This window comes from Falco cherrug, chromosome 7 (genome assembly GCF_023634085.1).
Source record: "Falco cherrug isolate bFalChe1 chromosome 7, bFalChe1.pri, whole genome shotgun sequence".
NCBI lineage: Eukaryota > Metazoa > Chordata > Aves > Falconiformes > Falconidae > Falco > Falco cherrug.
The window spans coordinates 11,492,553-11,505,786 of record NC_073703.1 but is presented as its reverse complement, the minus strand read 5'-3'; the positions used below and the strand labels follow the sequence as shown (position 1 = coordinate 11,505,786).

The 13,234-nt window shown below is 46.8% G+C and overlaps 1 protein-coding gene across 4 annotated transcripts in view; it reads left to right on the top strand.

The window, feature by feature from the left end:
• The window catches only part of NTRK3 (neurotrophic receptor tyrosine kinase 3), a 232,138-nt gene that overhangs the window by 164,585 nt on the left and 54,319 nt on the right, over positions 1–13,234 (top strand). For all 4 annotated transcript variants that reach the window (XR_008733243.1, XR_008733244.1, XM_005436616.3 and 1 more), the window contains exon 13: positions 10,808–10,938. Coding sequence is in view for 2 of the 4 variants with exons in the window: in XM_005436616.3 (XP_005436673.1) it covers positions 10,808–10,938 (131 nt within the window). In the remaining 2 variants the exon portion in view is untranslated. The remainder of the gene's footprint in view (positions 1–10,807; positions 10,939–13,234) is intronic.

The window sequence follows — 13,234 nt, the reverse complement described above, 5'->3', positions numbered from 1 at the left end:
GCACTCAAACCACTTCCAAAACATACCTTTTACTTTAATAGCATCCTTCTGATAGTCACATAGTCCCCAGAACATATTCAATATATATGGAATTTTTTAGCATTTGTGGTGGGGGCACAGTAAGATCAGAAGCCATTAGGAAGATGCTGACAGGAAAGCCGGACTAGGCAGAAGCAGCATACACTTGTGGCTAGATCCTTCAAACCATGGATCAGGCCAGAGACTGACCAACATTGAAACAGTAGCATCAAAACCTCCTGAATCCTCAAAACTTCGAGGAAAAGCTTAATACTGTGACCTGAACCCAGTGCTGCAATATCTGCCTGGGTGTGCAACCAAACTGCAGCATGGCTCTGAGGTTGACTACTTGGACCGCGATGGCACCCGCAGGATCTGGCTGGTGAGGCCAAAAAGGGTAATAGATTGACCAGGGGACATGGGGACATGGACGTGGGAGCTGCTGTGGGGGTAAGTACTAGCTGGGCTGAGCTCTCCTGTTACCTGTGGGAGGGAGTGCTGGGTGCTAGCAGCACTTTCATGTCTGCCTGTCACTCCAGGTGGGGGATGCAGCCTAATCAAGGCTGTTGCAAAGATGAAAGTGTTTTTTGGTGCTGCTTCCAACTTAAGCGGTGGGAGGAAGACCCAGCACAGGGATGAGGGTTGGGAGAAAGGCTCATGTCCTGGCGTGAGCCAATTAACTCAGTCCTGAGTGACATCTTCCTGCTGGGACATTGCAGGGGTGCCAAAACCCGGAGGACAGCAAAGGCGAAAGCTCAGGCTGAGTTTACTGAGAGGAAACTGCTTCCTACAAAGGACCCGGCAGCTCTTTTCTGGCCTTGCGGCGGCTCAGCATGATTCACACGCAGCCGAGGAGGGGCTGCTGCCTGTGCCAGGTGCTGGAGTTGGTCCCCATCTCTCTGCAGTGGAGCTTTGACTGGGGAAATAGGAGGCTCGATGCTGCCTGAAAGCAGGCACTGCCGGGCTTCTGGGCCCGCTGGAGCAGGCAGGGCCGTGGCAGTGAACTCGCAGGCTGGGGGAGGCGATAGCCGAGAGGCTCCGGGACCTCGGGGGCAGAAGGTAAGCCTCTGCGTTCCTGCTGGGAGACAGTCTCAAAGCTGTGAGGCTGCTGCTGAGACTTGGTCGCTTCCAGCTTTCTTGTGGTTATCCATCTCAGCTATAGGATGCTGCTAAGTGTCTGATTACTGTGTTGTTAAAGCCTTAAGCCTGAAATCTGACTATTGCGTGGTCCCTTGAGGGGCAGCCAATCCTCCTCCATCCCTCCACCAGTAATCCCTTCCTTCCCTTGGAAAAATAATAAAAAAGAAAGACAAGTGATATCTGTCTGCAGCAGCGCTTTCCAATCAAGTGAAAACTAGCTGGAAAATCAAATCAGCCGGTAAGTTCCTGCAAAACACAACTCTATCTCTTTAAAATCTCCCCTTTTGAAGGGATGAACTGAACGGCAGTAGCTGCTGATGTAAAACAAACCATTATTCCTCCTATCTCCTTTCCAAGCCCCCTCCCTGCAGACGCATGAGTCTGAGGGAGGCAGATGCTCTCTGAAGACTATTTTCCTCTGTTAAATAAATTCACTTTCAAATAATGTGTAATTAAATGTGTGGTATTGAATTAATGTTTTATTCTGAGTGCTTTGGCAGCAGGGGACCTAGGGGCCTGGCTGGTGGAAAAAAAACCCCGTCCACCAGAAAGACTCCCTTTCCCTCTCCCTTTCCCTTTTCCTCCCACCCTGCCAAGAATCCTGGACCCTGTTTCCAAGAGCTGCTGGAGTGTACTCGTGAGTTGGTGAGGACGATGCTTTGCGTAAGGTCCTTTTTATGATACATTGCCGTGGGGCTCTTGGGCATTTCATGCAATGCAAAGACATCTGCAGCCCTCTCTGGTCCCCCCTCTACCTGTCTCCTGGTGGGCTTAGTCTTCCTCCTCAGAACAGCCCAGCTGTGTAGTTAAACTTTGTATATGAAAGGCAGAGCCCGACTCTCCTCTCGGGATGTGAGGTTGGTGCTGGATATCTAAGGAGACAGACTGCTGAAGATAGAGAGGTGGTTTGGCTTTGCAGCCTAGTGTCAACCAGGAATTATTTGAGACGGTGCAGGAGATAATGGGAATCATTTGTTGGTTTTCACGTCTTTTGTCTGGAATGTTAATAAGGTTTTGGTCCCATCAGCAGTGTTTTGCGTTCCTCTGGGAGGCAGCTGAGGAGGAGTTGGTGCATACAGAGGCATGGGCAGGCATGGGGTCAAACCTGCACGTGGGCTTTGTAGAGGTGACAGCAGCAAGGGGGACCAGGGTGTCTGTCCTAACCTGAGGGGATCGTGACATGTGCCTTGGGCACAAGGAGGTTGGGCAGAGGCAGACGCTGGTTTGGGGCACAGCTGGGAACCCAATGGCAGCTGCCTGCCTGCTCCCTAACCCTGACCCCAGCAGCTGCAGGGAGCCTTGCAAACATCACATTTTTGGGGGGCAGTCTTCTAGTTCTCCATACTAAAGGACATTTTAACCATTGACAACAACATAGGTGAAGGGATTTCCCTTGTTGGATGAGCGAAGGGTGCTGTTGATACAGTGAGGTCTTGCTTGAGTAATTTCAGTAAGTCACAAATCTGCAGAAAGAGGAGGTGGATGCTGTCTTAAAGGCAAGAGCCTGCTGCTGTGCGAGGCCCACATGTTCTGGAGCCTTTCTTTCTTTGTGGCTGTAATCATTGTTGAACATTTGCTGGAGGTGATGCTCGGGAGCCTTCCTCTTGCTGTAGCTCCTTTGCTTTGGGATCTCCCCAGGTTGCTGTTCATTCTGCAGAACTGCGTGGTTTTGTGCATCCCAGCTGAGACTCCTCAGCACCCAGTAGCCATGGGACACTTTATATTGCTCTTTTCATAAAATAATTGCTAAGCGGTTAGCACTCAGATTTATGGGACTGAAATGGATCAGAAAAGCTTGAAATCATGTTTTGTCTTTATAGGACTATTGGGCAGTTTAAGCTGGGACAGAAGTTTTTTGCTTAGAAAGTGTTTGTGGGGTGTTGCCAAGCATGTTCTAACATTATTGTTTTTCAGAATTCTTTCATGAAGAAAATGAGAGTTTGCTTTGGTTTGGGTTTACACTTTGCAGGTGTGTCATCTGCTTCCAAATGGCTTTCAGTGTGGTGCGGTGGGGGAGTGCGGCAAGCTCTGGGCTCGCGTCTGACAAGCTGTTGGTTTAAGGGGTGATTGCGCTTTGCCTTTCTGTCAGCTCCTTTACGCACGCACACACACGCACTCCCTTTACACTTCCCTTTAGCTCCGAGAGCACTGTACGTGTCGTTGTTGGTGATTGCTGTGTGGCTGATATCAGAGCTGGTGCTGCAGTGGAGATGCAGCAGCTCAAGTTTACGGCAGCTCAGCGGGTGCTAATCCCGTCGCTCCATGCTGCTAATCAAAGCACTCTGTGGAGTTTGAGGGTTGTTTGGCAGAAACGTGGCTCTCGCTCGAACAGAGGCTGGCTGGAGCTAGCTGACAACTGAAAGGCAGCCTTTGGGTCAGAGCTTTCTCCCCCCCTGCTATTGCAACAACAAAAACCAGAGGAGCTGATGATGTCCTGATTGCTAGATGTATGCCTGGAAGTGGTGGTTGTAAGGTATTTTCAAAGCATTGGAGATCTGGCTTGCAGAGGTTGCTTTTCTGTTTTCCTGTTTTCTTGAGCTTGATTACACTGAATGTCAGCTCCTGGTGCAGACTGGTATTCTTGGATAATTTTTTTTTAGCCCAGATTGTCCAGCCAAATAAGCCAAGTCCTGCTATTTTTTACCAAGGTCCATTTAGCAGCATGTAGTGCGTTAGCTCCAGGTCTGCTGGGTCAACTGGGCAATAATGCCTCCTTCACATCTGGGAGCTGCACTCATGCCTGCTCCCAAGGAATGAAAGGGATGGTAGGAAAACGCAAAGAACTGCAAAAACACAAAATAGTTGTCTTTTAAGGTCTTTATGAAGGAGTATGATCATGACTGTTTGATAATGTAATATACAGTCAGGCACCAGGGGCTGCCTGGAAGCGAGTTGCCAGCATCTTGGTAAGGTACAAGAGGTGGGAAGAAGTCTGAACAGAGGCTGTGAAGCCAATGACATATATTGGTTTGTTGCAGATTGAAAAGCCTCAGAAGGGATGCAAAGAGAGAGGTAACACAGTAAAAGGGAGAGAGTATCGTTTGCATTTCAGGTTGTTTCCGTCAAGGCCAAAGGAGAGATGGATGGAAGATGTGAGAAAGTCTCTCTATATTTTTGCTGTGCGGACACAAACAAATGGCTATGAGAGCTGTCATACAGAATTAGTGAGACTGAAATACGGCCCCAAAGTGAAGAGAAAGGTCTGAGCAAGGTAGTCTTGTCCACAGGGCCTGCAGAGAAAGGGTGGGAAGGACCTTGGTGCACTCACGTGTTGGAGCCCGGGTGGCTCATCCAAGGACTGTGCCTGCTCCACCACATTCCCAGAGATTCAGATATGCTTTACACAAACCTCCATGATTTGGGGCCTTTTTTGAAAGGACTGTCAGAACTTCTTGGTGCTTATAATCATGACTTTTTTGAATCTGAGTCCTTGAAGGGTGCCTTAACTGAGGAACTTGGCAAAGAACCAGCAGCTGGGCACAGTGCCGAGCTGCCAAAGTGTGTATCCATGCCTTTTCCCAGAGGCGGCTCATGTCAGAGGTGGGAGAGAAGCCATACAAAGTGGAGGGCTACCGACTCGGAGTCCACATGGAGATAAGAAACAGCGTGTTTGTGTCTTCATTTTTTAAAATGATGTGGGACTGATTCTCCCTTTGTTTATGTGTGCTTCTCAGCAGTCCATGATTGAAATCAATATCCTTCATTGACTTTGATGGATTTGCACCAGGCCAGGAGGGAGACTTAGACTCTGTGCAGCTAGCCTATGCATTATCTTCTCTCAATATGAGACAAGTCTGTGAGAGAATGACTTATCAGCCCTCCAGTAGCAAAGCTTTTTGATCTGGTCCTACCTGATCTGCACACTTTCCTCTGATCAGGTACATTGGGTAACTCATCGATACGTTTGGTTGACATCCAAGTTGCAATTGACTGCCTGACATGAACAGCACTGTGTTTGGTAGTTACATGTCTAAATGACAAGATTTCCAGTGTAAATTGTAAGCTTTGTTTATTTGATTTTAATTGTCATGGAGCAGGGAAGCTATGCAGGGTTTCTTCTTAAGAATTATTTTAGCAGTGAGTCAAGAAAGAAGTGAATGAATCATATTGACTAACTGAGAACTTTGCTACCTTTTTGTGGACAGCTTATGTATATAGAGAAGAGACAATTCTTTGGCATAGATTAGTTGTTACAGCAAATGACTCAGCCACTACTGAAAAATGTCATTGTTGTTATCATTTATATAGTGCTGTTGATGCAAATGAGGCTTTAGAAGCTTATGAAAATCAAGGCCATTATCACAAAGAGCCCAGGATCAGACTCAAATCAGGATACCCTAGAAACACATCTAAAATAAGTCATTTTTAAAACAGGGATTGAGCAACAAGAAAGGTAAGAAATAGAAAAGAAAAAGAGAGAAGAAATGCGATGATGTGACAAAGCTAAGGGAGGGAGGAGCTGGTGATGGAGAGGTGCAGGAAGGAACCTCCCGCTAGGGAAAACAGGGCCACGTGTGTGGAAGAAAAGAAGAAAACTGACAGAAAATTGATATTGGTCTTTTCTAGGCTAGAAGAGAAAGCTGCCGATAAAGAGGATGGCAAAAGTAAATGGAGAAATTTCTAAAATTGTGCTGTTTCCCCAGTGAGCTACATGTTGTTTGTGAATTAAGAGTCTTAGGGCAGGAAACCCACTAGAAATACAGCAATCAGACAGACCGCTGCTCGGGAGTTGGAAAGAAGGAGATGTGAAGAATTAATTTCAGACCTGGTGTAAATGGTTTCGCTTAAGAAGTAGTTTTGCATTTTGCTATAACTTAAGTACTGGCGCTGCTGACGGTTTACTCTGTTTGGAGTTTGATTTGTCCGTTTACCTCCCACTGTAGTCATCTGTGTCCAAACTCAATCATGTGCATCCAGATTTCAAAAGTATTATCAAACCATGTTTTTTAGGATGCTGGCTGTGATGGGAATCTGCAATGCAGAATTTGCAGTGTCACTGAACCCACCTCTTCTTCATCTGACCCCCAAGGACTGATTTGGAAATGAGATAATAATTGGAAAATTAGATTCATGAAATGTACCCATGCAGCTTCCTGATTTCTGCTCATGTGATGGAAATGTGGTGGTTATTAGAAAAAGGATGTTTTCATTGCACACAGTCTGTTAGCACCCCTATATGCTCTACTTGGGATTTGGCAGTTGAGCGAGGTTCTTTTTTTGCCTTGACCTTGTCACAAGCAAGAGAGATTCTGCAAGATGAGTGTAAAAGATGGGTGAAGAGTCATTGAATCAGTGATTTAAGAAAAAACAGTTGTGGCTTTTCCAGGCTCTGTCCCGTGGGCCAGTGCAGAAGTGACCCATCAGGACATGGTAGATTGATGTACGAGAAAAGCAGAATTAATCTTGTTCCCTATTCTACTTCCCCTGTATCCGATAGCTGTGCTGAGTTCGCAAGGTTAGCAAACCAGAATATGTTTGTGTCAAGGAGAGGAGCAGACAAGACTAAGGGACACATGGGAGTGAACATGGGGAGGAAGAAGTTGCCGTTTGTAGACAGCCACTTTTCTACGTGCACTTTAAGCACAGATACAGTCAGCCATCATGCAAAATGTTCAGAGGAGGTTAGTTAAGATCCCATTGCGGATCCAGAGCTACAATCCCTCTGCCTTGGCTCTTCTAGAGAAAAGGAAAGCTTTCTGCTCTGGAGACGATTTGTAAAGGTGAGTGCAGTGTCCCAGCCTACCCTCTGGTTAATGCTCTAGCTTATCCACGTGCTGCCATCGTTGAGCTGAAGTCCCGGGCCATTTCCAGCCAGCTGCAGGTCAGGTGTTTTCTGATGTGGTTCATGTGTTGTTCAGAACAGCAGTGAAAGCAAGAGCTTGAAACATGTTCTCCATGTGTTAAACCTTGATGGACAGGAAGGAAGGTGGGGGATCTGCCCAACTCTCCTTCTGCATCATGCAGCAATATAGTAATCCCCAAATGAGGGTGCAAGATGCTTAATTGAAAACTGGAATTACTTCAGTGTTGTGTGTTCACATCCTTCCCGTAGATACAGCGTGGCCTTGAACGAGTTCCCATCATGCAGTCAAGTCTGGTTATTTTCTTGTCAGGTCTTGCTGTGGCTCCTGCATGGGTTCTTCTTTTGAATTATCTTGTTGGCTTGTTTTTATAAGTTAATGGTACAGGGAGGAGGGGGGAAAAAAAAAAAAAAAGTGTGGTCCTTATGGGAAGACATTTTGCATACACCTTGTCGGCAGGGCTGACTGCAACACAGCCGAGACAGATTAGCACACCACCGCCTGCCTAAAACAAATAAACACCAGCTGTTTATCAGACAGGGCTCAGCTTTCTCCAGGAGGAGGTAAACAGATTTATGCAGATGAACCTCCCAAGTGCCCTTGCAGCGCAGCATCTTTCATGGCTACTCGGCCTTCCTTATGAGTTACAGCCAGGACAGATGAGGGAAGAGATGCAAGGTTAGCACAATAACACAGCCATCCGCACAGTGCCGTGGCGGTTTGTCATTGCTTTATGTTTAAAACCCATATTTAATAGGAATGTAGAATTAATCATAGTGCTGATCTCACTGTGAATGGAAGAACTTGACGTAAACTTCAGTATTTTAGGCCTATAGCATGTGAAAAAGCAATTTATTATAACTCACTTATTATTCCATTTGTGCCTAAAATACTGTGAAGCAAAATTTATGGCCATTCGAGGTTGAGAGAAATTGTGATCAGCAAAAGTACTTTTCTGACTCTACAGTAAGATTGTCCAGTTGCTGTCAAACTGCTTAACTTCATGAACCTTTTCTTTTTATAAACATCCACGTTTACTTTAAATCCAGCAGTGCTATGTGAGTCCACTACCTCAAAAGGATTGCTCCTCCCTCGGTTCAACTCTGTCTGCTACAGTGTCTCCTTTAGTTCTTCATATAAATTTTCCCTGAAGCTTCTCAGGTGACCCTAACAACTTGCTGCAAAATCTGGTCTTGAAGACAGATGGGATATTACTTTAATAATGTAGACATAATTACACAGTCTGGATGCCAGCCCTCAGAAACGTCTGACCAGTTATTAAGATGTTGGGAGGAAAAATTGTGAGCTGAAAATTTTGGGCAAGAGCCTGGGGAGTTCAGAAAGAGAGGTTTGCTTCAGTTCTCGTAAGAGTGTTACCTCTTAACTCACCAGAAGCGTAAATAATGTCAAACAGTATTGCTGGTTATTCTGAGCTCATTTCTTTTTTAACTTTGTCTCACACCAAATGGAGCAATCAGCTTACATTTCTGTTGGGATTCTGAGTTTTTTTAAAGTGTCCTTGGGCTCCATTTAATACTAGATCATTTCCCCACAGCTTTCTCGACTGCTGCTGTTCAGGAGACCAAGAATGCAAATACATGGTTTGTCAATACAGTAAATCCTAGGTACTGTAGTGATGAGTGCTACAGAAGTGCTTGCCAAGAGAAAGAGGAAAAAACCCTTTTCCTCTACTCTATTAAGTAAATTGGTGCCATTTGAGCTTTTCTTAGATTAGGACTTTCCTCACCCAAGTGCATCACTTAACATTTCAACACGTAATGTTTCAGATTTCTCAAGGTACTCCTTAAACACTCAACTAAACCAGGTAGAGAAGACAAAGTCTGCATGTGATTTGTTCTCCCTGGCTGTCACTGCAGATTTTAAACCAAAGTAATTTTGGACGTGCCTACCATCCTGTGCCTTAATGTTACTAATATTAATATCGGTAACTAACAGTTTTCAGTCTATTGAACAATTAATGAAAAGGTCAACAGGAATTCTCTGTAGAGGCATCACTCATTACAAGGCCCATTGCTTATGCAATCTCGCAGCATCCATCTTCCCAAACAAGCAAAAGGGCCAGAGATGGCAGCTTCTGAAACCTGCCTGTGAGCTGCTGATTAAAAAGCTTAATTGTATGATAGCCTTCCAATCCATTGGCTTTTTGATGCATTAAGTGGTACCTATGTTGCTGTGGAGCATACGCTCCCTTGGGTCCATACAGGTGCCTACTCAGGCACCTGGGTGGCAGGAGCTGGTGGCAGGCTGCGATTGCTGTCAGTGATGCTTTCCTGCAGCCAGCTGGGAACCTGGTGTTAGTCCGTCCACCTGTACTCCATCACTCTGTCCAGCACTCCATCTGCAGTGCCCCAAGGGAAATGAGTCTGAGCTAAGGGGTGCATACCTGTACAGCTCCTGAGGCACATGGAAGAGATGGGCAAGACTCAAAGGCTGTCCAGTTTGTGAGCAAACAGATGCAAGGCCAAGTTATAATTGCCCCAGAATAGGAGTGGAAAGAGGGCACTGTCCCATCTAATGCCTCTTGAAGAGACTTCTGATGCATCAGCTTTTGCTCACCAAGCACTGGAGAAGAGTGTGTAGCTCTCACTGCCCTGCCATGACCATCAGGTTGAAGCTGGGGGTGGTCTGTGCTACCACAGTTCTCAAGGGAGACAGTAAACTCTAGTGAAGGGCAGTTTAGATGAAGTTTTGGGCACTGTGCCTCCCAAAAATGCTATGGTGGCTGTGCATCTCTGGCTGCTTCCACAGTTAATTTTGGGCATTAAAAAAAGCCCCTTTGTATTGCCAGAGGAGCTGCATGGGTGCTGTGACACCAGAAATGTTCTTGGAGATCTGGCAGCAAGTAGCTGTGCTCTAGTGTGCCCAAAAGAGAATATGGAGACCCCTAAGCTCTCCCAGTGACCAGTGGCATTTAATCTTGGTGCAGCATTTGTGGATATCCTGCTAGTCGCTCATCTACTGTAGATGCCCAGTACCTGGGCAGATCTAGCCCTTATGAATGACCCTCTTAGCTGAGCAGGCCAATCTTCATAGGCCTCTGTACCTTTATTAAATTAATAGCTATTGCTCTTTTGTTTCTTCCTGAAACCTCAGTTGCTATTCTCTGTCAGTCCTCGCTATCCTAAATGTCAGTGGAAAGGATCATTGAAACTAATGAGTTCAGTTTGTCTGTTGTGCCAGTGACTTTATCCTGGGATGACCTTGTTTCTGAGGGAACAGTGGTGTAGGAGATGGCTACAGGGTCAGGGCTTTGCAAGAGGCAGCACTCGGTGATTCCAACTGGATCCTGCCTGTGCCCTAAGGTGCATGGGGGTCAGTGGTCCTCCCCCCCTTGGGAATGCTTTGACTTGCCAAAGTTCAGCCTCAAAAATCTGCCTGAGTTTCAGTTTAGAGTGATCCCGACTGAAATGCAAAACTCAACAGGACCTTCTAATCTTGCCTGGCCTGGCATCGGAAGTATGTGACCTTTGCTATGCCTCACAGGAGATGAATTATTTCCAGGATCATTCCAAAGAGATTCAGGTCTTTGTAGCAGATTTTGCCCCAAAGGTTCCTCTCCCTGAGGACAAGCTTGCCGCGAGCTTGTAGTGAGAACGGGATAAACCTCAAATACTTTCCTCCCAGATGTTTTGCATGAGACTAGCTCCATCCCAGAGATGGCTGCATTCCGTGGGTGGGTAAAAAGATCCCTGTAGATATTTTTGCAAAGCAATTTCAGATCCTTTGCAGCTTGCTAGAAAATTGAATTAGTTGTTTTCCATTCCCTGAATTAACCCTGATTCATTCTTCCCTCAACTCTCTCCCTCTTCCTCCCCTCCCTCCAACAGATGTCCAGCATATTAAGAGGAGAGACATCGTTTTGAAGAGGGAACTGGGAGAAGGTGCCTTTGGGAAGGTGTTCTTGGCCGAGTGTTACAACCTCAGCCCCACCAACGACAAAATGCTGGTGGCAGTGAAGGTAAATCCCAAGGGCAAATTCTAGAGAGTAGGGCAGGGGCTGGCCGGCGGAGTGAGGCTGGATGAGCCTGCGTGGGAAAGGGAAGCAGGGGAGGGCTGGGGGCCAGGGGTGGAAATTTATCTGACGCCAGAGATTGTGGTAAATCCACTTAGTCACGCAAAGTTTCAGTGTTTCGCTTCAAGGTTGTCTATTCTCACCAATGCCAAAGCCTCTTTTCCTGCTGACACAACCAGGAGACAGACAGGGAGGAGAAGCTGGTCTGGAAGCTGTAAGCTCCCGTGCAGCTACAGCAGCACAGCGTGGAGTCCACTTTCCTCCATGAGGGACCAGGGCCCTTCTCTTTCTGGATTTTATTCCTTTGTGGAAAATGCAGAAGCTGAAACAAGGGCCTCAGCAAAAATGAGCACTCAAAAGCTAAGCACAACTAACCAATTTGCTGGGATCAATTTGCTGCAAGATGGGCAAAGCAACTCAGCTCGGCTGCACTCAGCTCCTGCTTGCTTAGCCACAAATTCCTCCTGTTTTGGTGATTGTGAGCCAACAAAAAATCAGCTTGGCTTGTGCTGTGCTGTTTGCATCCCTTTGAGAGTCCTCATGTGAGCTGTGCCACATCAGTGTGGCTCTGGGTAGAGGACACCACTCAGTGCAGAAATGGGCTGTCCTCTCAAGTGGCACCAGTTGGCAGACACACGTAGTCTAATCCCTGGGAGTTAATCGATGCCTCCTAAATTCTTGGAAGAAGATCTACATTTGAACTGGTGCTTTACAAGGAGAAAGGTTCCAGCACTCTCTCCAGGATGCTGGAGACAGCCAGTTACTTGAGAGTTGTTTTAATCATTGACAGTTCAAGCCTTTTTTTAGCTCATTTGCCCCCTTATGCTCTGGCCATGAACTGCAGGATTGCACCTTTCACCTTGAGACTGGTTAAAGCCGAGCTAGCACAGCTACCCATATGATTAATTGCCTGATTACATGGCTGGTACTTGCCTATCAGTGTCAGCCATCCCTTATGTGATCCTGTCTCTCAAGTCTCTTCTGAGTTTCATTTGCATGTAGGCAGAAACAGCATCCAAACTTGTTTCTGTTAATTGCTACTATGAGCTTATGTCTCCAGAGTGCCTTTCATCCTGCAAGATCATACAGATCCAGCTTTGGAGCAGGGCCTTGAAATCTGGCTTCTTGCCAGCTCCGAGAAAGGGGCAGGGCAAAAATCCCTCTAATTTGGGCCACATTATAAATCTTGGGGAGGCAGGGGGTGGGTGGGGTGGGGGGGGGGGTGGGGGGGGGGTGGGAGGAAAAAAGTAAAGGCTTTACATATTAAGTTGAGATTTGGCTGTATTTCCTGAAGATCTCATGCTCCCTATGGAGGCTGAGAACTACCTCCCCAGTCTCTGCAGCTCAGGGCAGCAGCAGGACACGCTGGTGAAGGCAGCTGAGTCCGCAGCCCAAAGTCTGCCTCTGCTCTGCTCTCAGGGACTCCCTCCCAGGGCCAAAGAAAGTGGCTGTGTTACTCGGTTAAATGGGACTCAGATTTTCAGCAGATCTAAAGGTTGCAGCCCGAGTTTTGATGTGATGGCATGGACAAGCTTCCTGTTTTATTCAGCTTGCTTCTAAAAACATCCTAAGAAATGCATGAAAACTATGTTCAGCAAAGAGTGTTGAGGTTACAAAGTCAAGTACTAGAAATGCTGGAGGAGCTGCTGTTCAGGGCATGTCCTCTAAACGCAGATTTTTCATTTCTCTATGGGCTGCTCCATTGTGATGATCACTCCTGTGTGTGAGAGCTCCCGAGATGTGAGCGTGCTGTTTTTCACAGCCTCCCAGCAAGGTGCTGGGGTTGCATCATCCCCGTTTTGCAGAGGGCAGATGGAGAAGCAGGGAAACTGAAAGGATCCACTTAGGTGGAGGATGGAGTTACTGACCTGCCTTTCCAGCCCTACGGGCAACAGGTACCAGACCCACATTGAACCCTGCTGCAGCAATAAACACGTGGTGCTTGGGCAGACCTGGCGCTGATGCCGTGTGAGAGGGCATTTCCCAGGTAATGTTGGAACAACCGACACCTCGTGACAACAGCTGCAACCTGCAGATGCCGAGTGTCTTGCCAGATGTCACGCAGGAATTGTGTGATGGAGGCACAGATACAATGCACCCCAAACCTTCCTAGAGAGGCAGTTCAGTGGTTTTGCTGAAGTATCCCTTTTCTTCCTCCGGTCCTGGTTTTCTTTCCTTGTTCTACCACTTCCAGCTCCCCTTTCCCTCATTTCTAAATGCTTGGCTGTTGCAACCTTAATAA